The 24,644-nt window shown below is 36.8% G+C and overlaps 1 protein-coding gene across 3 annotated transcripts in view; it reads left to right on the plus strand.

Moving 5' to 3' along the window:
- The window catches only part of FBXW7 (F-box and WD repeat domain containing 7), a 191,129-nt gene that overhangs the window by 77,626 nt on the left and 88,859 nt on the right, over positions 1 to 24,644 (plus strand). For all 3 annotated transcript variants that reach the window (XR_012623136.1, XM_074823022.1, XM_074823026.1), the window contains exon 2: positions 11,017 to 11,574. Coding sequence is in view for 2 of the 3 variants with exons in the window: in XM_074823022.1 (XP_074679123.1) it covers positions 11,086 to 11,574 (489 nt within the window). In the remaining variant the exon portion in view is untranslated. The remainder of the gene's footprint in view (positions 1 to 11,016; positions 11,575 to 24,644) is intronic.

Here is a 24,644-nt window from a genome sequence, read left to right on the forward strand (position 1 = left end):
TTTTAATTGTTCAAATACAAATGTTCTTCAATAGTAATCATGCTCTTGATTCTCACTTTCCTCAGCTTCAATCCTGCTGTCTTTTTAACCACTAGAATGCTTTTCAGTGTAAAGGGTATATGTGTTTCCATCTGTTTGTGTATTGCCATTCCACATTAGAGGAGTCTATCTCAAACCGCTCTGAGGTAGGGGATTGTTTAGTACTTGGTGTTTACTCCCCTTCCTCCTATTTAAATTTAACTAAGTTTAAATTCAACTAAATTTAGTTGCTATTTGTCCTCAAGGTCTATTACCCCAATTCAGTTAAAGATGACCTTTTTTTGGTCTATCTTTTCTGCTCTGTGTGCTAAGCTGACCTTTTTTTTGGCTGTCTATGCTGTTCTGCGTGTCTGCCTGTTTGTGCTGCACTTCTGCAGCATTTGAATTGGAGATCCAGTCCAAGAAATCATGCTACCGTTTTGCCAGAAGCTGACACCAGCCATCTGGTAAAATTACAATTCAGTATCAGTAAAACCCGTAATTTGGGGAAATGTACCCAAAATGACTTTTACGATTAGTGGACAGGAAAGAAACTGAGACAGAGAAGTCAGTTGGGTACTCTATAAATCACTTTGAGGTTTTCCGACCAAACGTCTTAATAGCAGTGTTCTTGCTGCCAAATGCTGTTTTGCTTTTGCCTTCAGAATAGTTTGCATTAATAATGAGCAACTCTGCTTGGAAGTTATTTATGTATTGCTCTTATGATACAGCTTCGCAAAGCAGCACCACACTAGGTAACAGACTGTGTGAATGGGTTCGTAAAGCGGTTTAGTCTATCGTAGTGCTAAGGACTGTAGGTTTTCCCAGTAGAAATGCATCCCAGCCCCAGGGCCACATTCAGCAATGTTGTGGATGCTGAAGAAAAATGTATATTAAGGCTGTTTTGGCCATACCATGTTAAGCCTGTGTCTTAAGCCTGGTGGTTGTGAAATGTCTGCACTGGAACTAGGCAGGTTTTAGTCAGCAGTTCAGTAACACATTTTGGCTGTGTGTCACTGTGGGAGCAGAGAGGAGGTCACAACAGCAGCTCTTGTTTGTGTGTATTCCCAGGGAGAGGCGGTCAGCTAACTGTGTCTTGGTAGTTGCGCATGTGCTGCATGTTCTGCAGTTGTTGAATGTGTGTGTTAAACTAAGATGGAGTATATTTCTAATTTAAGACTTAAAGTGGTGATGAATTTACTATCTTTCTAGTAAGCTATTACAATGAGTAATTATCCTCATAGTTAATTCCATTAGGATTTTTCTCATTTCAGCATCCAGTGATTGGATCTTGCTTCTTGTCTATTAGATAAAATCTCTGTTCGTCTAGATAGTTAGGAAGAAGGTTGTTTCTGCATAGTAATCATGTTGCCTGTTTACTTAAAATAAGTATTACTGAATGGTTATTCTGGAATTCATAGTTGAGATCAGTTTCTTCTGTTGGTACCTGTAGCTTAACATGTGTGTAAACTCAGTAGAGTTTTCCATGACACAGTAGCACTCCAGCATAGCTTAACTGAACTTTACTACTAGAAAGCAAAACTAGCAGTGTCATCCTCTTTGCTTCTCCGCCTCCCTTCTTGTGGATGACAGGCCTTGAGCTGCATAAACCCATCCTAGGCAGTTGTTGTTCTGGGCAGCTTGGGAGGTCCCCACATGCAGTGCTGTTGACAGTGCTGTAAAACTGACCGTGAGGACTTTTGTTATAGGGAATATAGGTGGTCTGGTTTGGGGGCAGAAAGGCATGTGTAGAAAGTGGAGCACAGTGCTTAGTGCTGTGAAGATTTTGGGCCAACTTGGAAAGCTATCACAATTACCACAGACCCACAAACCTTGTTAACTTACTTTTATGGAAGAGGGGTGGATTCAACTCCAAAATTATCCAAACCTCTTAAGTTTTAAGGTCTGCCTAGTCTCCTGCTACATTGTAAGAGGATTGGTAGGGAAATTCTGTATTACATGTGTATCTATCATGAAGTAAGAGTGGGGATGGTTCTGTTTGTACATTGTAGGCATACTTTGCTAAGTAGGCACACAACAACATCTTTAAATTTGAAGAGAGTATAACAAGCTGCCTGCCTATTTTTCTAATCTGAGAATTTTTCAGCCCACATGCTTCTCAACTAATGTAACTAAAGATACTCTGTTTATGTTGCTATAAGTATGATCTAATGTTTGCTTTTGGCAAGAAACTCTTCCTTGTTAGTATGCACAGAAGGCATGAGATTGAAATATTAACACATTGAAACTTGCTGTTCTAAATTGAGCAAACAAGTGTGCTTGTGCTATATCGCTAACGATATTACTATAGGGTTCTTCTAGTAATCTAATTTGTGAAAAAAACAGGTATTCATTAATTATGCAAGGTAAGAATTTTTTATTTAGAGAGGTAAAAATTTTAATATAGGGAACCCAAGTAATGTTACAGTTGTCAAAGCAGAAAGGATAAGACAGTGTAACTGAAAACTGTGCACTTCACTTTTTCAGCACAGAGGTCCTTTCAGGGAGAAAATGGACACTGCTGGATATTACAGATTAAGTGGAGGCACGAAGGATTATATGGAGGACTTGCCTGTTTTATTTTCAATAGTGGTTGGAAAACTTGGCACGCTTTAAATAACTCAAAGCTTTTTTTCTGCTTTCCCTTTTCTGAGGAAAAGGGGAGAGAAGCCTTTCATTAGTTGCACATGATAGTTAACTTGTCACATTTTACAACTTAATCCTTTTTCTTTAAAGAGTTGTTAGTGAAAAGGCAAACCAGCCATCTTCTGTATAACAGTCATTATTATTATAACTACTAAAAATAACACAATTATTTATATGAACACAGTAAGATCAGTCATAACTGATCTCCTCCTACTGTGGATTGTTGCCTCCCTTGATATCTTTCAAGGAATTTAGATGATACTATTCTAAATTATATCCATTCAGTCTTCTTGATGAAAACATAACAATGCAGAATTAGAAATAAGGAGTATCTTTCGTGCTTTTACTGTTGGTCTTGGTTTTCAGGAAGCTAAGAGATACGAACAGGATTCTTGATAAACAGCCATGAGCTCCCCACTTCTTCAATAACACCGTACTGGTGTTAATAACTTGTCAGTTGGGATATGTCTTTGAGGAAAAGGACTTTGAATTTTAATTTTTATTTAAATACATTTTTTTTTTATTACTGTGTGATGGAGGCTTTCAGCAGTTTCCTCATGGGTCACTTTTGCATTTCCCTCATATCTCCACCCTATCCTTAGCACAGTATCTCACAGTAATTCTCATTTTCTTAAGTGTCAGATTTTAAGGTAAAAACATAACTTGTGCCACACACTATTCACTAATTATTTGCTACGATATTCTTCTCCTTTTCGAAACAAGGAAAATGCAGGCATTTTTTTAGCACTTTAAATACAAGAACTGAGGTAATGAATTACATATGGAGAAGTGTTTACAGAAAAAAAATCAATAGTTTCCTCTCTTCCTGTTATGTGATGATGGCTTTAATTTTGTCGTCAGGTATCTATTAATACATTTTTATAGCATTATTCTCTGTGCTAGAGCATTAGAGACTCTGCTACAAGTTCAACTCTGATTTTTTTTTTTTTTTCCTTCCCCTCTGCAAGAAGTCTTTCTGAGTTAATCTATTCTGTGCGAAATTTTAGCCAGAGCAGTCCTGTTTTTGAGGAGAACACACAAGGAGGGAAGAAAAGGGCTTTTGGCTTAAATCATTAAGACTTGACACTCCTCTTGCTGTTGCAGACAGAATCAGTGAAATCCATTTTAGCTGAATACATCCAGATTCTGTGTTTCTGTGTGCATGAACACCGCAGGTGGTCAGTCATCTACATGAATGGAGTGAATCCATGTGTGCCCTACCTGTACACAGCAAGGAAGCATGTTGCACCTTTTGTAGCTTTTCCCACTGTCTATCTGCAGTCACTATCTGTGAGAGTTAAGTGAACCTGTATCGAAGAAACTGGGCTTTTACAGTGGTGACTGAAAAGTTTTGTTCATCCACTTACTCATGCAATACAATGTTATTTGTTTCTGAAAAAGGAATTGACATTAAAAGTTAATGTTCTGTGATGATGCTAAATGTGCACAAATGGAGGTCATATGGAAATCCTGTGGAAAAAATAAATGTAAAGAGAAGAAATGGTAGATCCATAAAATGGAAGAATTTATTCTTCCACACTAACAGGACAAAGACCTGTTTAACAGAAAATTTTGTCACTGATTCAGCAGTTGAGTTTTCAGGAAGGTTTGCACATCTGCAAATGGAAATCTATGTGTGAATGTAGCTGAAGGTCAGAAGAATGCAATCTGTGTGCTGGACTCTTGTTTTCTTAGTGATATAATCTGTATAAAGTAATTAGACATGATCATACATATTTTATCATAGTCTAAAGAATAAATATGTTGACTGCTTGTAGCTCAAGCTGTTTCTTCTAAGCTTTTGCTTGTGAAAGGTCTATTCATCTCTCTTCTACCTCTGCTATTTCCTTATCATGCTACTCAACTTAAGTACTGCTATATATAAGTTCTTGTAGCAATTACTCATTTCCTAAACTACTTTTTGTATTCTCATTCTCTAGTGGGTTTTGCGTGCTCTTTCACATTTTATCATTTATTAAATACTTTACCTGTGTCTACCAAAAGATGGAAGATTATGTGATAGGTCCTCCGTATGCCTTTGTCTTTCCAGCCCAGAGTTAAAACAAAGTTTTCTTTTTAATGGCTTCTGTGTGTTTGTCCCCATAACTGATAGCAAGGGACATTGCTCTGTCATGCTCTTACTTACCCACATATCGTCAGCTATTGTCTCTCATCTAAATCGCTTCACTTTCTGCGGGAAATGGATCAGAATGGAGCAAAGTGCCTGGGACTGTGAAGTAGCATTGTGGGCTGAAAGGAATTGGAAGACCAAAGCATGAGATTGGAGAGGGAGCTGGGTTAAGAGGCAGTCCTGGGAGAAAAAGTAAGTTTGGATGATGAAATAAAGAGAGAAGGGATGAGGTCTGTTGAAATAGGATTGTGGGGTTAATAGAAGCAGGTGCACAGGAGACACATATTTTACAGTAGACCATATGTGGTGGGAAAACTGGAATTGTCTTTGTTCAGAAACATTTAGGAGGGTAGGTCAGGGCACAAAGACTTGATGAAAAGCCTCAGAAGGTAGGTACAAAGTTGGGGCCAGATTACAGTAGGGAGGGGAATAATGAAACCTGGCCACACAAGAAGATTAGAGGCAGCTGGGCTTAATTAAATTTGCACAGGAAACTTTAATTGCGGTATTTTTTTAAATTTAATGAATACTAAATCTAGTTTTTTGTGTGCTGTCAGATTTATGTTTGACATAAGTAATTAGAGGAGCACTTCTATTTAGTGTTGGTTACTTTGACCACTTTGCACTGAATAAACAACATGAATTTATTGCTAAAGTATCTAGAGAGAGTCAAAAAGGGAGCAGATTAATTTCTAATCCAACAGAAGAGTTATGTGTGCTGCTCCACAAAGTGTTGGCAGAGCTTTCCTGGCCAGGGTGATAGTAGAGAAGGAGCAGAGAATCTTTTTGGTTGCTAATTTGTTCTGAAGCTTGGAGCCATCAATAATGGAGCTGACTGGGAGATTTGAGGTGTATATGTGTTTGGAAGAAGTAGTTTATCATTCTTAGAAAAAGCATGCATGCTTTTAGAATGAGATGCATAGTTAATGATGTATTTTATTTTGATGAAAAGTTATTGAAAGTTTTTAAAGCCTTATGTTAATCTAATCAACATTTTGTGCTGATGAAATACAGGTTTGTTTATTTTCCTCTTCTGTACAATGTGTTATTCAACTCAGAATTTTATGACTTGAGGAGTCCGTTACTGTGATCAAGGTTGCCATCCTGTGTAACACAGCAAAATTATTCTCCTGTAACTTTTGTTTAGAGCTCATAACTTCAGTTTAAGTTGTGGCTTTATCTGAAGTAACTTGTCTGTTAAGTCGTTGCATGAGGATAATTGTCCACTACCATAACCTATAAAAGAAGGTTATAACCTACCATAACCTATAAAAGAAGACGGTGAATTCATTTGACTTTGTATAGTTTCAGTTTCCACTTATTGCATGTTGATTGGTTTGTTACTTTGCTAGTTCAAAATCCTTCCCATATACAAACTGTGTAGCCAGTAATCAGATCAATATATTAAACATTTTCTTTAATACAGCATGTAAGTTGCTTGCTTGTAGTGTTTTGCATTGTTAGCTATCGTGGCCATACTCAAAATATATATATATATATTTTTTTTTTTTTTTTGGTAGAACATGGTCCACAACCTTACCAGTATTATGTTGTTTATTTCTACCTGTTTGATAGTCCATTTCATTCACTTTGTATGCATATTTTTCAGATGGGTTTAACAGGTCTTGGGTAGCTGGCAGTGCTGGAGCGTATCTGTCGTTAGGTGCATTGTACTTTGTGTGTTAGTCTGGATTTGGATCAAGAGTACACTTTTAAAGTGTAATTTCTGATTGTCCATACCAGCTCCCCAATAGAACGAGTTAAAGCACAGCTGTCCCAGAGCACCTTCTGGGTGAAACTAAACCAGAAGATGTGCTCCAACTGTGAAGGTCATCTTAGGCCCTGGCCGTCAGAGCTGGTCTGGAAATAACAGCCCTTTCCCCTCCCCAGAGCCCATATACTGTGGGTGCTGAGTCTCAGCTTTGCACATCTGCCCCTACTGCGCTGGCTTGCTAATGTAGATCTAGCTTTAAGTTACCAACATGCCAGTGTCAATCTTGGGCAAAGGTGTGCTTATAAGGATTTTATTTTTCTTTCAGAAGGTAGATTGGGACGTTGAAATGAGATCACAGGAGAACTTTAGCTTGGGTGGGATGTTCCTTTTTTACTTTCTGTTTACCTCAGTTACATTAAACTGAGTAATACTGAATTATATCTCAGCTTTCTACTGTGTTATTCATATTGATTTGTTAGACAGGTTTTAATCAAATACCTACAGAAGCTTTTGTGTTAGTCCAGTTGTCTTTGTCCACCAAATCTGTAATCTCAGAAAGATTTGTCTAGGAGCGTCTGCTGCCCGTAAACCATGTTGTGACTGTAACTATTCTGTCTTTTCACTAATTGCTGTCCTGATCAGTATTAGCATGACTTAGGTTAGTATCCAAGTCAGTCTGATTCTCTAATGTCAAAGTTAATTCTTTCAATTTTTTTCTAAAGTACTTTTCAAGTTATGCTATACTTTGTTAAAAAAACCAAAGCTCTCTACCCCTCACCCCCACGTACATCACTTCCCTTTTTTTTTCTTTACAGTTTCAAGTGATAAAAAAGGGATAATAAAAACCAGCAGTACTGATGGAGATCTCCCATTTTTTCCCCATAGTTATATGTTTTTATAGGTTAAAAATGTTTAACAACTTTTGTATCTACTAGAGGACAGAGATATTTCAGGAGTGGTCAACCTCTCAGGAAGTGAAGTGGTCAACCTCTCTCAGTACAGAATTGCAACCTGTTGTGGTAGATAAACCTAAGGAGTTTTCTTTGTAGTTCCCCATTGTTGCTTGGCATTTCTTACAAGTGGTTTTGAGCAACTGTTGTTCTGGGTTATTTTTATAATCTATCTTCTATGCAAATTTAATGGATAAAGCTGAAGAATTCTGCTTAAGCAGCATTTAATCTTCAATATAGATGGGATACTTTCATCAACTCTGAATTTGCAGTTGGATCAGTCTCGGGACTTCCATTTTCCTTAGGGATTCCTTGTATTTTGCTTTTACATACAACCAGCTGCAAGTGTTATGAAATTTACCTGGGAGTTGCCAAGTTAGACTTGTTGACCAAAACTTAATAAGTTTTGCATGTTTATGCCACTGCACTGCAATGTTTTGGTGTCTGTCTAAAAAAATCCCTTTGCAGTCTGAGGTGGGGAGGAAAGCAACAGCTTTCCCCTGTGGATCTTCTGGGGTTTAGCTGACTTGAGTCATTTTGGACTCTTAAGAGTATAAATGAAGGAGGCACTGTAGCAGCTGAAAACACAGCATTTTAGTTCTCTGGTAGTTGATTTGTAAATACACTTCTTCCTGCAAAATAATAATCCTGTCTTATTCCTTATCTGCCTTATATATGAAAATGATTGTATCTTGTGTATTAGCTGACAGTAGTTAATTCTGAAAGCATTTACGTGACAGAAGGCAGCTTTAATGTTTCAAATCTCTCGGATAATGTACATCCATCTGTTCTTTAGCGAATGCACCTCTTTGCATATTGATGATTTCTGATGTAGCACTGCTTGTAATGAAATAATGTGTTTTACAGGCTTCTGGAGTTGAGTTTATTCATTGAAATACAGAGTAAAACTGAAATCACTATGAGTGAAGCTGATTTTGTGAATTGATGGTCACTACAAAAATGTAAGAATAATTTAAAATATATGCTAGTACTAGTGTATGTTCATTTTTTCAATTGGCTGGAATTTCATTTGTGTATATTAACAATAACAATAGTGTTATTTTTGTCACTTAAGCATTTAGCAGAATGATGTGTTTTATTACTTAAGTATTTCAGTGCTGACCTTCCATGTCGGTTGCTTATAGATATAAATTGAAAGTATTTATTAAATTATGGAAACAAATGCAGCATTTGCAGTTTTATCAAGTAAGTCCTAAGCCAATAACTTGCATATATTTGAAATAATGCTGTTGATACTGAAAAAATATGATTAAAACTTTTAAGCTTCATTCATGGCTATTTAGAGAATCATTTGTGGTGGAAGCTAAAATTGCTAGATTGTGACGATGTAAATCTCTTGTTTGATCCTTTTTTTTAATTACTGATTTGTACATGATTTAATGCTTAAAAAAATCCAAATCTTTTCTCTTTTCATGAGAAAATAATACGTGATGTTGTCATGTTCATAATGCCGAAACTATGTAGCAAGCCTGATAAATAAGTTGTACTAACCTCAGATTGTATATGCAACCAAATTTGACATTTGATGAAATGGGGTTATTAAACATCACTTCAATATGCTAAGATTTCTGGGCTTTGAGGAAAAATGTTAAGTGAAAACATTTCTCTTAGGTGCCACGAAGAGTGCACTCTTTCTCAAGTGCTACTTACTATATATAGAAAATTAAACACATTCCCTTTTGGTGCCCCTTGCACTCAAGGTTGGAGTCACTAGGTTCTGGTTTGGGTCATGTGCACCCTAGTGCCCTATTGCTTTTTTCCACTGGTAAAAGCAGAAGTCAGCACAGCCTCTGCTTGCTTTCATCGTGCCCTTGCCTTGATGTGTGGAGCTTAATTGTGTTTTAATATTAGCTTCTCATTCACTGATTGGAGCTAATTGCTAGTGGACACTTTCTTTAGAACACATATTTCAGCTGTTAAGCTCATAAGGTTTTATTTGGGGGAAGTTGTCATCTGGGTACATATGTGGAAATTTGAGAACCACGTCTTAGGGATGTAAGTATTATTTCCCTGAGACAGAGGGGACAAGTGTGCAGAATCCCATCTATGAACCCTTCTCAATGCAAGACTTGAAAAACATCTGTAAATGTGTTTCTGTGGCTTTTATGGTACAACACAATGAAAATTACCTTAAAGCTGTAGTTCCTGGTACTTTCTTCCCTCCTCACCAGTAAGTTGAATATTTTTACAAATGTCATGGAGCAAAGTTGGGGTTTATCTGTTCCACACCTCCATCATCCAAGGCTCTAGGTTTTTTTTTTTTTTTTTAACTATAAGAGATAGAGGACTTCCTAAAAAAAGGAGGGTGGGTGGGAGAGGTTAGGAGAATATCTTCCTATACTGAAGTACTCCTTGAAACTTGCATCCTTCACTGTTCCTACTCCAAGGAGACTCAGCAGTCATCCTCCCTTCCAGTATTGTATTATTGTGCTTTCTGAATCTCTCTCTCTTAGCATAGCCTGCTGAGTGTGTGCTGCGGTCTATGGACACCGGAGGACAGTGGTTCTATACAGATAAAAAAGCCAATTATTTTCTCTTTGTACACATTGTCATTTGCAACCTGTGAATCTGACTACTTGTTGAGTTCATGTCTGACTTCACCTACTCAACACCTCACTTGAATCTAGGGGAACTGAAGTCACGATGTGCCATTCTCAAAGGTTGTATAGCTGGAAATCTAATACCAAATTTAAGATCTAGTTAGACTGTGTTGTATCCCTCTGTGCTTGTATATTGCTTGCATGCACATGTGTAGCCGAATGTGTGGATAATTTGGAAGTTGCATTAGTATTTTTCAGTCTCTATTAATATACACCTAAATTTGGCAATTTTTTAACTTCTCAGAGTCTCCTTTAACAATTCTTGTAGTTTCTTAGAGTTTGGAGAAATTTACTGCTGACAGTGATTTTTTTGCGAGGCAAGGTATGTGCTGTTTCTGGGCTGCCCGTGCTGCCTACTGATGTCTGCTTTTGACCACTGGGCATCTTTGCGGCCAGTTTAAGACTTGGAAGTGATACAGCTATATTCCTTAGTGGGTGTTCTCTTTTTCATTTATCTGGAAGAAAATCATAGTAACAAGAAATTAAACTTTCAATTATATCTGAAAATATGCCTGCTCTTAAGGCATGAGACCAAAACCAGTTCATCATTTATGAGTAATATATAAAGTCTGTAATCAAATGAGAGGAAAAATATGCCATTTGAAAATTATCTTTGTCTAATTTTTAGCAAGTAATATCACATACTTGGATCTTCTGTTAACTTTAATGGTTCTTGTGAATTCTCTAGGAGGGCAAGCAGTTCTTCTGAAATTTACAGCATCTGATGCTTACAGAGATCATGATCAGACTGTTTGACACAAAGTTGTCTGCAGTCTGTTTGGGTTTTTCCAGTTGTGTGTCAAGTAACATTTTTTCCATGTTTCTTGGAATTTGAAGTTGTCAGGAGTAATAAAATGAAACAAGTTGTTAATGCTTTATCTAATAAAAAATACACCTTTTGTAATTTCCCACTTTTTCTTTTTTTTGTCTCCTTAGAATGTGAAAGCATTTGCATCTTCAGATAGCCTAGCCAAGGTCCAAGAAGTAGCAAGCTGGCTTTTGGAAATGAATCAGGAACTGCTCTCTGTGGGCAGCAAGAGGCGACGAACTGGTGGATCTCTTCGAGGTAATGCTTCCTCAAGCCAAGTAGATGAGGAGCAGATGAATCGGGTCGTAGAAGAGGAGGAGCAGCAGCAAAGACGACAACAAGAGGAGCAGCACATTGGGAGGAACGGGGAGATAGGAGGAGAAGAACCTGGATTTGATGACAGGCATGAGTCTCAGCAGGAACAGTTAGAAGAAAATAACAATAGACTTGTTCCAGCGGAGGAAGAATCCACTTGTAACCAAGAGGAAGATGATGATGAACATGCTGGTGATCAAGAGGAGGAGGTGGAAGAGGAGGAGGAAATGGACCAGGAGAGCGATGATTTTGATCAGTCTGATGACAGCAGTAGAGAAGATGAACACGCTAACAGTAACAGTGTCACAAATTCCAATAGCCTCATGGACTTGCCCATTCACCAGTCATCACCATTCTACATAAAGACAAAGGTGAGAAACTACATTTTTTTGTGTTCTTAATCCCCATTAACTCTGGATTTTGAAAAATAATTTGTGTATTTAACTTAAACAAGTTTTATGATGAAGCAAAGAGTTTACTTCCTAAAGAGCTCATTACAAAAAATTTATGGAGTCCACAAAAACTATACTGTTTTAACTGTTAATAATCAAATTATTTGCAGGCATTTAACATGAGCAAATACTCCTATACATTTTAAGGAATAGAACTCTGATGACTATGTTCAGAAAGTCAGGGTGTTTCATTATAAATATTTTTACACGCTAACTCATACACTTAAGACCATCCTGGCATTACTTACGATATTTTTCTTCTCAAAGCAGGCAAGAAGGAAGGTAAGCAGTTGTGCACATGTGGTGTTCTCTGAGAATATGTGGTTCATTTAGATGAAAACCTTGTAATGAAAAAATAGGGTGGGATATTTCAGAAACATCAAGTTCTTCCTTCTGGCCAGGTTATAGTGAGTTCATTGACAAAATACAGGTTAAAAAAAGTGTGTTAACCAGTCATTCAGTTACAAACTCATTACATAATGTCATATGGTATCCTGCTTGTGAGGACCTTGTAAATGTGTGCAGTGGTTGTTAAGAACTTCTGATTTGCAATAAGAATTTGGAAATAAATATTGGTATTTGTATTGCTATGTACATCACCTAACATTTCAGATTAAAAAATGTTTTTAGAGTATTAGCTACAGTGTACTTTAGTAGGTCACCATATTTTCCAGATTTTTCAGGAAAGAGGAATTCTGTTAACTCTTAGCAGCAGCAAAAACTGAAAGAATAACTAAAGCAGTGATACTGACTAATAAAAAAGAGGAGCAGGCAAGTGTTCTTATGGAAGAATGTTGTTCCTAAGCCTATGTACCAATTTCTTTTTCTTATTAATTGGTAATAGAACACCTAGCCTCACCTTTCAAAAAACAAAACAACAAAATCCCCTCAAATTTTTACAATGTACTTAAAAAAAAAAAAAATTTGATGTAAGCCAAAACAAAAGCACAAAAAATCAGTTAACATAAGTTAACAGGGTTCCCTGTGTGTTTGAGTATGAACATAAATGTATACAGATGGATAATCAGTCTTGAAGATGCACCAGAACATGTAAATAGGATGAACATTTGCTTCTGGAAGCTGCAGCCATATGTTTTTGGTAGTAGTGATTAGTATATAATTCACTTGTGTGTTTAAATTATTTCAGCTAACATCTTTGATTTTTGAAAAGTCATGATGCTTTCATATGAGTTTTAATTTGCTATTGATAATGCTACTGTTCAAGGTACTGAAGTATATACTTTCTAATTTGGAATGAAATACTGTCATATTTCATGTTACTCAGTTGACTTTTTACAACTTAAATTCTTCTTTTTATTCCAATGCTTTGGTTTTCCCAGATTTAGTATGACTTACTGGGTATTGTATAGCAACTTGCATCCAGTATGGACTTGATATTTAATGTAGGAAATGTTTACACTCAAAAATATATTTTTAAGTCTCTGAATTGGAAACTTCTTGAAGTGCTTTGTAAGTAACCATACTGAAGTTATATACAAACAAGAAGACAGCATAGTTTTCAGTGGTGGTCAGTTCTGAAGCTTTTTTTGTCATCTCCAACAATGAATGCAGGTTTTTTATTTCTTTTTTTAAGGCATATTTGACATAAACTGAAACAAGCTGGTTTAACCTGAAGGAGGTTGTCTGAAAGATTCTTGAATAGATGCACAATTTCTGTGTGGTCTGATAGTTGCTTTGCATATTGTTTCCATGCAGTAATGGCCATTTTTCTCTGCTCTGTCCCCAGGCTGTGCTCCTACAAGAACTGTTGGGGAGCTAGGTAGTGTGAACTGTATTTGGGAATTGTTCTTGATTCATGGTGCAACTCTATTTTAGGTAGCGTTAACTATGTACCTGAAAGATCATCACAGGTTAGAAAGCTGCTCGAGCTGACTGCTCTAGGTCATGGTTACTACACAGTAAGACTGACACAATGCAACATTAATGTTGCCAATTCATTGATAAACCAACGTTTAACCATAGGAATACATTCAGTGTTAAGAAGTGATGTAGAAATAGAGCTGTGCAGAAGCATGAATGAATTACCAGAGTAAAAATAAAATGACTAATTAATACCATGCTTTTGAGAAGAAAAAGGAGTGTTTCTAAGACTCATCAGCTGTATTTACAAGTGATTTCTGGTTCTACCTGTTGAAAATAAACTCATCCTAGGAAGCTTGAACCTGTTAGACTTATTTTTAGCTTTTCAGATATGTTTCTCAGCATTTGTAGGCTAGTATGGTTCTCACAACTCTGGCTGAATTACCTGCTCCCTCGCTGTGTGCTGTACTCCTGTGAAACTTGCTTTGCGCTACCAGTATTGGCTGTGATGGCTGAATCTGCTACTTGCTGTTGGTGTGTCAGCTGTAAACCTGGCTTCTCAGAAGGGTGCATTCTTGATCCAACACAGTTGCTAGTTTGGTCTGGTTGTACATAGCAATATTGGCAACACGCAGTTTTCATCACTACCAAATATCAAGAGATAATAGTGAGACTGAATAAAATAGCAACTGCTACTGCTGTAGGTGGTGTTGTGCAGCTCATCTCAACTTTTTGCTATCTCTGTCCTTTGTCCTTCTACTTTTTATTTCTTTCCTCATAAGCTACTGAGTAAAGTCTCTTTCTCATCTGGCTTTTGTTTTGCTTGTTGGTCTGTGGGATCCTGTGTGGTTAAGGAAAGAAAAGGCAAGGTTCCCATGTTAACACCGCAATGCGTATGCATCTTGCTTGCATTTGCCGCCTGTCACCTGGGCTTCCACTTGACAGCAGTAAGCTCGCTGTGTTCTTCCTGATAAACTTCACCAGAAGCATAAACCCCATTATATATTTTTTATATTTTTGTATATTTATAAATACATTTTATATATATTCACAGTTTACATACTGTTTATATAATATATATATAAAACTATACATATATGTATATATATACACACTTATATATATTTATACACTTGCTTATATAATATATATATCAAATTATATATAAATACTTGGCTCATACTACTGCTCCATGCAAATAACTGAGATAACTGTTGCCATAATGTTGTGAAAATGTTATGTTTAAAGGGCATGTTGCACTTGAAATGAGAAGGGCCATGGTTCAGGAGAGACTTTGTTGCATTCACCAGCAACTTTAATTTTAAAAATCTAACTTGAATTTTAAAATCCAAGTAAACAGGCAGAGAGGAGGATTGTTAGTTGGTATGTGGCTATTTTTTTTTTGTTCTGGGTTTCAGGAAACATATTTGTCTGCTGTGCTTGTCTGGAGGGATGTCTGAAGGAGTGTTTGAGCCTGTCTATGGGAGTTGCTCAATCCTTCTGGACAACAGGCATTGTTCAACAAGAGTCTTTGCAACAAAACCCCTCTTACTTAAACATTTATTTCCTTTTCTTCTATTGAGACTGTCATGAAACTTAGCAAATTAGGATATATGAATGTAAAACATTATTTCTGTGCTGTTTAGATTGTGATGGTGAATCCTCGTAAGGGGTCAGACTTTCTGCATGCAGAACTCTCCACTAACTTCCCGAGTTAGTGTCTTCTTCAAATGCAGGTTTTCTTGTTGCAGGATTGTGGGCTGTCATGGTGATTGTTTTGTTGGTTAACCAGAGCTTCCTAAGAACCAGAAAACAGATTAACTAAAATGAAGGTGAAAAATTCTTGTATAGTTGGATCTACGACGACAAAAACCACTTTGATACCCTTTCAGCAGTTGTCATGTCTGAGCTTTTTTTCTTCATTTTGCTTCATTACTAAAGGTAATAAGATGATCTTTTTAATAGATGCCTTTCATATATAACATATGGAATCACAGAATTGTTTAGGTTGGAAAAGACCTGTAAGATCAGGTCCAACTGTTAATCTAACACTGCCAAGTCCACCAGTAAACCATGTCCCTAAGTGCCACATCTACACATCTTTTAAATATCTCCAGGGCAGTCTGTTCCAGTGCTTGACAACCCTTTTGCTGAAGAAATTTTTCCCAATATCCAGTCTAAACCTCCCCTGGTGCAACCTGAAGCCTTTTCCTCTTGTCCTGCTGCTTGTTACTTGGGAGAAGAGACCAACACCCATGATAAGATCTCCCCTGAGCCTCCTTTTCTCCAGACTAAACAACCCAGTTGCCTCAGCCGCTCCCCACAGGACTTGTGCTCTACACCCTTCACCAGCTTTGCTGCTCTTCTTCAGCCAGTTTTCTACCCAGCAAAGAGTATGCCCATACAAGCCATGAGCAGCCAGTTTCTCCAGCAGAATGCTGTGGGAAATGGTGTCAAGGGCTTTATATATGACAATGGTAAAGGCTGAGAAGCAGCTCAGTTCTCTTGTAAATATGGTGTACTCTGACTGCAGCATCCTCTGATTCCAGGTACCATACTGTCTGTTTGGCTGTAAGTCACTGGGCATGTGTAAATAATGGTGCTGTTCTGAGAGTGCCTTATCTTGGTTGGTGGTTAAACCTGGAGAGTGAAGGGAGGAGAGACAGAACAAAGAAGCTGGGTTGACTTTGGTGGAGCTAGGACAGGATATACCACAGGAAGACCTGTACCTTGGAGCTTAAATATCCATCTCTCAAGTTCTGAAACAAATCTAAAGCCATGCTCACATATGTAGCTTTGAGCGCTCAAATAGCACAGACTGGGACAGAATTTTTTACTACGAGGTGCTTGGTCCATGCTAGTACATAGAATTACAAGGATATAAAGGATTTATTTTTCAGTGATTTTTGGCTTTGTATGGAACGGTAGCATTAATTTTTAAACCTAAAGAAAGCTAAGATCACACTGGGCAATTTGCATATGTGAAGTAAAAAGGGACTCCTGTTTTAAAATCTGCAGTTAACTGTCAGAATGTTAATAGACTAAAAGCTTTGTAGGGATAGGGGAAAATAAAGGATGATTAGAGAAATGCTGATCCATGGAAGTAGTTTTTTGTTTTGTGTACGGGCGGTACATGCCATTGAGAGAAGGTTGGAATATTGTGAGTAGGTGGGGTGGTGGTTTTCTGAGTGTATGTTAATATTTTACTCCTTTTCTGAGCAGCAGAGGGGGCTGCTGTTGTTTTGCTGCAGCCCTGCAGAGACTTGTGCAGTGTGCCTTTGCAAAGGTTTTTCCTGCTCTTGCAGTTAGAAACTTGAAGCATGTTTTTTAAGTCTAGGGAATAAATACAACTGGAACAGAAGGACTTAATATTTTTTATTTGTGAGGAAATCTGTTTCCAGTATATGAATTGATGTAGGAATATTTCCTTTAAAAAATAAGTATTAAACATTTTCCGATGGCTTGTGTGATAAGAATACAATGTATGTTTCTCTGCTCTGAGTCCACAGGTGAAAGAGAAAAACTTTATACTACAAAAAAGATTCTTTTTTTACCTTTATTTTTTGCAGGGATCACACACTGGGTATGTAGATTCTTCATGCCTTTAAGCTCCTGAGTTGTCTTAACAGTTAATGCTTTAAAGTGTTTTTAAACTAAGTAATAATTTGGCTAAAGCTGTGTCAAAAAGGATACATGTTAAGAATTGCTCTGATTGTAAAGTAAAAATACATTGGCAATATAATTTTTTCCTCTTGCTTCTGCCTGGGATTCTCCTTTTTAATGAAAGCTTCTTTCACATCACTCTGTTTAAAAGCCTAGGAACTGGCAAATTTTCTCCTCCCTTGGTTATTCGGAACTACAACACTAAAGTACAATGAGTTAAGGTAAGTAAATTATTTAGGATAAACAATAAATGAACTTTATAACTGCCAGGCAGAATTACTTGTGCATTACTGTAGTTATTTTGAGCAAGTTTTGCTGTTTAAAAAAAATATTTTTTTCTGATGCAGAGCCTTATTTTTTATATTGGACTGAAATAACATTAGAAATATTCATTCTCAGAGATTAATATCAATCAACACTTTTAACCTTTGACTTGTTTCTCGTTTATATACTACACAGTTTAGTTGCTAATGATTCTAAGCATAATGGATCATTTGGAAAGGTTGTGCAACTGTCAGTGAGATGTAGTTTGTTAAATATTAAAGCATCCATGGGAGGGATGCAGATTCTCAGTTTCTCTGTAGATAGCAGGGTTCTTCCCCTTCTGTACTCACCTGCAGCATGCTTCTTTACTACAAATATCAACCCTTCTTTTGAAAAGTACTTCTCACTTTCTCTGCTTTTACTTGACTGGGTTAAGTAATGGCTTCATCTGCTGCCCAAGGCTTGCAGAGGTTTAGTTGTACTTTTGCCTTTTGTGAGTAGAATTGCTCCTACACCTTGATTTGCAGGTAAAAACGGTGTTAAGTAATGGCTGCTCTGCTAATTTTCCTTACTCTCTAAGTGGATCATGAAGCTTGCTAATAGATATGTGGGCTCTGCTTGTAGTAATGTGGTTATCCCTGATATAGTTTGTGGCTTATCTAAGAACTTGGCTATCTAAATCAGCTTTCTCATGCAAAGTTCTTGAAATACCTAATAATTAAATGTAACTGTTATGTTAAAATGTTACTTGCAGTCAAAGGACAGGAATTTCTTCTATAATCTGTTTTTTCTTTCCCTTAATGAAGGGTGTCTTACCTCTCTTCACTAGCATTTTTACAAATATAACTACAGAATTAAATGACAGTGCTAATGTACAATTTGTGAAGTAAGTGTATGGAAAGGAAAGTCAAGAATCTCAGTGCCTGGAAGAAAAGTAGTTTAACAGAAAAAATTGATGCTGACAGTTTGGGTCATAGTTTTGACTACAAGATTGTATTTAGTAAGTAGATTTTCACTGGGTTTTTTGTGTTGTGTTTTGTTTTTTTTTTTAAAATTTATTTATTTATTTCCCCCCTTCATTACAGAAGGATATATGGTTTTTGATATGGAAAGAGGTAGTGCTGATTTAGTTTCTCATTTAGTTTCCCATTACAGAGATTGCTTATTAGACTAGACATAGCTGAGTAGGGCACAAGCAATTTTCTACTTCTGTGCCAGTAACAGAGGACAGTCTTTCAACTCCATTCAAGGGATTTACCTCAACTAGCCACACTGGAAAATAAACGTAGAGAGCTTTTGACTGTGCCAGATTTGTCTGTACAGGTGTCTGATTTAATGTACAATTTCACCTTCTTTGCAGTGAAGCCTGCATCTCAGAGTGTATACCTTTCTTACTTCCTGGTGGTTCTTACCAGACACATCCAGTAGTTTCTCCTGATCATATGTGTAATTCTTTTGTAGCCATGTTGGTTTGTTGTTCACAGGCATATTTCCAGCAGTTCCCTAAAGCACAAAAGATGCTGGCCACCTTTCAAGGGTGGGAGGGTGGGGTGGGATAGGAAGGGGAAACAGTTTAGACTTACTCGGGATTGATGCATTGCCATAAGGTTGCATTGACCTGAATTTTAGTTGCTTGGCCTGTGCAAGAACTCCTTACAGGTAAATACTGGAAAGGAACTCGCCTGTGTTACTCAAACTTTCATATCAGTTTATTTTGTGTAGAATAAACTAAACGGATACCTTCAGAATAACTACTTGAAGCAGTTTCTTGTAGTTGCGCACTTTTTCATAGGCTTTGAAATCAGTGTCAGTTAGGCAGCTACATGGTTTTTGCTTTGCATGTTTGTACTCAAAATGAAAATAAGGTGGTTTTTTTTTTAAAAGAGAAAAAAAGAATCACAGTAATATGATTTCAACTCCCCAATTATATGGCAACAACATTATGAAATAAAAATAATGAAAACGTGCTTGAGAATACTTTCAATATGCTTACTCTGTTGGGATACATGGCTTGTCTAACATACATTTGGGAGCTCTGCCCTACTTAAATATGCCATTTGTTCCTTATGTTGTTTTTTACTATGTGGCAGGTGCTGTTGCCTGATGTGATCATTAGCCCAAATACTCCAGTCTGTAGTGATACAGCTGTATTTACTGAGCATTTTATCAGTGGATGCTTTTGCTCTTAGTGTCAATTTTAAGCTGCTTCATCTTTTGGGGCTTAAGTGAAATTGATATTACTGGTTATGAAACTTGATGCAAATGGTGAATCGAAGTGTGAAGCAAGTAAAACTTTTGCTGGTGAGTTTGTTTTTGGTTTTGTTGACACCCGCCCTTCCCAAATGGACAGTGTTAAATACTATTTTGGCTATGAAGTGTATGTTTAAAAATAAAAATTATAATCAGGACATTTCTTGTACTCGCTGATGTTTTATAGTTATAAAATTATGAGATCTGAAATTAGCTTAGAGGGCCGGAGGAACAGAAGGTGGTCTTAGGACCAGAATTATGTTTAACAGCAGGTGCGGGACTAACATTTTTTTCCTGATGCATTTCTCACTCATTGTAATCTGCAAAATAGCAGTATGTCCTTTATTTTTGTAGGAGACTTTCATTATCTGCAGAACATGTTGCTATTCAGCAAACTGTGCACAGCAAAGTAATTTACATATCTTTACAAATTCTTGAGTATAAGGAGCAAAACTAGACAATGTTAATTTCTATGCTAGTTTAATCATTTCTGAACAGGCAGAATGCTTAAAACCAAAATTTCCAAGCTGTCTCAGCAGAATATTTAAATAGACAGCATCTAATGTCTATTGACAAAGGATGATTTTTGACACTGTTTTTCTTTGGTAGTATATGGTATCTGATCTGTGCATGAAGCTATGCTTGTGTAGTAATGATATAATGTGCATTTTGTGTAGATTTATTAATCTGCCATTATGTTTTGTTTCAGTTGCATGTGAATGTTTTATTGTTTATTGGTGAAATTTCTATTAGAAAAATCCCTGTAAAACCTAGAACCAGTGTTTCTGTAAACTGTTCTCTTTGTCACAAGCATCTTTTCCCTTCTTGTCCATAGTGTGGTTAATGAAAACAGTCTAAACTTCAACTTCATGCAAATTTTGCTAGAGTTCTGCCCATTCTCTCCTGGTCAAAGTAGTTCAAGACTTCATCAAATTACTGTAAAACATGCTTTATGATTAAAAAAACCCTATAAAACTTTGTGTACATTGACTCTGTATACAGCTTATGATGTAATGTTACAGACAGTTAATTGGTATTGAGATTTTAAAGGTGTAACAACAAGAATTGGAAAAAGTAGAGGATCTGAGAAGGACACAATTGCTAAGGAAGTGCAGAGATTTCTATCCCAGGTCAAGGTGGTCCAAGCCCACTATTTCTTTATCGAACCTTACTTCTTTTTATGTTTGTTCTTATGAAAAGTTGATGTTTACTACCGACGTTACTACGTGACCATATATTGCATAATATGAAAGGAGCAAATTGTGAATTTTAGTAATGTGCAGCATAATTCAGTTTTGGGAGACAGTGGCTATGCTTTTCAGCTGTGTCATGAAATATTACTCTGTTAATGCTTATTAAATTTTAATACATTTGTTCAATCCCTGGTGCCTCTGCTGAAGTGGAAAAATGTACCTATCACCACCACAGATTGCCAGCAGGGATAAATTCCACCTTATTCATTATCAGAAGTCATTACTACTTTTAAGTAAAGTATGAGCAACGTTTCCTGTAAGTGCAAATCACATTCTTATTCTTATGTCATCCAGCCACAGGTTATCTATGTTTGAAAGTGAGCAGGAGACCCTTTGTTCTTGTCACTTAAATTATGGAGTGTCCCTTAAGCATGGCAGCTACCATGAGCATTATTGACCCAAATATACTGAGTACTAAAAAAAATTGAAAGACAACAAATAATGAACATGCGTTTTACCAATGTCATACTTCCTTCAGTTCTGATCCCTTGGTCAGATTTTCTAAAACACACAGAAAATAATTCACTTAATTAAAATGAATAAGTGAAAATGAAATTAAGAAACTGGAAATGACACAGCTAAATGGAAGAAATCAGACTTAAAATCATTTGTTATGGATCCCTTGTTCTTGCCAAATGTAATAATGTTGTTCCTTCTCTTGAAGCTGGCCTTCATCCAAAGCAAGGACACTTTCAAATGGTACCCTGAGACATTTGCCTATCTGCACAATTTTTGGCTTTGGTGTAAATCACTACTGTAGTAGTATTACTTGTGCTACAGCAAGTATGCTGAACACCGTGTTTACATGTATGTGTGTGTATCAGTTTTGGAGGACACACTGTTGAAACTTCTTACGCTCAGTCAGAATTTGGTACTACTGCACTGCATTTGTTTGCTGGCCAGGTTTGAAGTCAGAGTATCAGACAGCCAGTAAACTCAAAGATGGATTTGGTTGTCCATATACAGAAAGTCAATTTCTACGTAATACTTATAAGCGTTTAAAATAAGTGATATTAGAACAAATCAGACAAAGCCAGTGTTTGTTAAATAAAAATACGGGCAAGGCTTCCCCTTCCTCTAAAAAGGAAGAAGGGGGGGGGGCAGATGATGGAAAGGAAAGAAGACAAATAAAAGATCAAGGTGGCAACCATACCAACCAAGAGTGCCAGCCCTTCCTCAGCCTACCTGCTTTTTTCTGTAGGCTAGGCATTCTTTACTTTGCATAGCTTGAGCTTTATAAATAGCCTCATGCCCCCTTGCAGTATGCTGTTAACCAGCTGAAAAGGATTATATAGCTTAATTTGGTGCTATCAAATGAATGCCAGTGTAACAATCAGTTGTTGCATTTGTTAGATCTATGTGTATTTTACAGTTCTAGTAAAAAAACACAATCTTGAATCAAAATAGACCTTGATATCTATACTTTCAAACATACAAAATGTAATACTTGCATTGTTCAACCTTTTATTCTGGCAGTAGATAATATAGCCAATATGAAGTGTTACTGGGTTGTCAGGCTTTATACAAGAGGAAATTTTTTTAATGCTGAATACATGGTATCTCGACAGAATTTTTCACTATAGAAGTAATTTTTTTAACTGTATTAGGTGGCAGAAATATTTTTAACACCTTTCTGATGTCTTGGGGATTGTTCCTTTTCACATTTAATATGTATAAAGGAAGAAAATTCTAAGTCCAAAACTAATTTTTGGCAGTGCTTTTTGGACATTATTCAGAACCTGATAATCATGTTTTAAATATTTTGGTACTGCCTCATGTATATTTTGTGTGTGCATGTATCTAAGTAGAGAATTTCTCATTGAAAGTCTTGCATTTTACATGGAAGAGTGATACAGAGATAAGAAAAGCTGAATTACTGTATGGAAAACTAACTTTTTGGTTATCTATCATCTATCTATCTTCCTTTTTCATAAAAGCAGCCTCCTTACTAATAAAAACACTTGCTTTCCCTTCCCCCAGCTTATCCTCAGCTGGGAATTTGACTTGCATTTTAATCCAGTGTTAAATATTGCATGACTTCTCTACCTGTTGTTGTAGTTCTTAATTCTTGTCTCAGCTTTATTTAAAGGTGCAACAGCAGCATAAGTAAGTGGTCAGCAAATAAATTCCTGCAGAGCAGCTGTAGCAATTCTTTTTAACAGCTGGTGCAACTCTGACTAGACCAAAGAGTTAAACTTGCTTATCCAACAAGTTATATTATAGCAAATGAGGACTGTGCGGACATTTCTGGAATATTTGTAAAATGCAAGATGATGCAGCTGGATTTCTGTTACATACCTGGAATATTTTATGCAATGTTTAATGAAGAAATGAAGACACATGCTTTAAAGATAGTTTTAAAAAAGTGACAATGACAACAATAGTACAGTAAATAGTTAGGAGGCTTGTGGAGTAAAGCCAAATAATATAGGCCTCTGGTTACAAATGATTACGTACACTTACAGGGATGTCTAAATATGGTAGGAATTATTTTTTTTAAATGTACATGGTTAAGTATATGTTTTAATGATATGATAGCATCATTAGTATTGATATTACATAATCTTGCCAATATAGAGTTTACTAAATAGTCTATGTTTCTTTCATAAATGATGTGACCTTGCAAAAAGTTAGCTTGTGCAAATGGTCCCCTGTAATTTCTCAAATGCTCTTTAGCACTAGTACCATCCTGACTGAGGGCAGATCCCACACCTATAGCTGCATGTATCTGCATATTCCCTTCCCTTTTGAGATGAAATTCTGTATTTGTTGTGATGCCTAGGAAGCTTTTATAATTGATGTCTCTTCAGGACCAGTATGGCAAGCTAAGGGATCCATGGACAAAGAGAGGCGATCATTGTTGCCCAAAGATGGAGGTCTTGACACTTTTGCTGTTTGTCTCATCATGCACCTGACTGCTTTGTGAGCTGTTTACATTTGCTAATCTAGTGGAAAGATAACTTTGCAACAACAAAAATTGAGGATTTTCAGGTATCCTACTTACTGGAATAATTTCAGAGCTCACAAGTCTGACAAGTTCTACCGCCAGTTTAAGAAACAGTTTGGAATAAAATGGCCAGAGCAAGAAGGGGAGGTGCTACTCTTCTTTTTGCTGCTGGAATCTCCAGCTGACCTGTTTGTCTCATTTCAGCTCCAAAGAGGATCAGCTGTGAGATTGAACAGATCCAATGGAGATCTGTTATTTTTTACTGATAGTCATTCAAACCCCCTTGCATTGGTGGTCACAATTAGAAACTAAAACTAGTGAACCCTTGCTATTGGTTAGTCTGACCTACTGCTTGGGTTCCCCAGCAGGCAAGGCTAGTGTGGTTAAATGCCATACATGAATATTAAAGTGCAGTAGGTCAAATTTGAGTATGATTTCATTTCTCCATGCACTCACACTTAGATACCAGGATGCTTAAACAGATAGGAGCATGCACATAGTCACGAAAAATGTCTAGTAGATATGTTTATCTGATTATTTCCCCTTTGCTGATATACTTGATATTCATCTTTTCTTTGGCCTCTCTACTAGTGGATTTCTGGGGGATGCTATCTTGTGGAGTGTGAAATGTTTTGCCAGACAGCAGCTTTACTATGATCATTGACTATATTTGTTTGAACCTTTATAATTTTTTTTAGCATAGGAGTGTCATACAAGTTCTACCGTCTTCCACCAGCAGCTGCGAAAGGTGTATCTCCTCCTTGCCCTTTGGTGGCAAAAATTTTAAAGTG

The sequence above is a fragment of the Strix aluco genome, chromosome 4 (genome assembly GCF_031877795.1).
Source record: "Strix aluco isolate bStrAlu1 chromosome 4, bStrAlu1.hap1, whole genome shotgun sequence".
Classification (NCBI taxonomy): domain Eukaryota; kingdom Metazoa; phylum Chordata; class Aves; order Strigiformes; family Strigidae; genus Strix; species Strix aluco.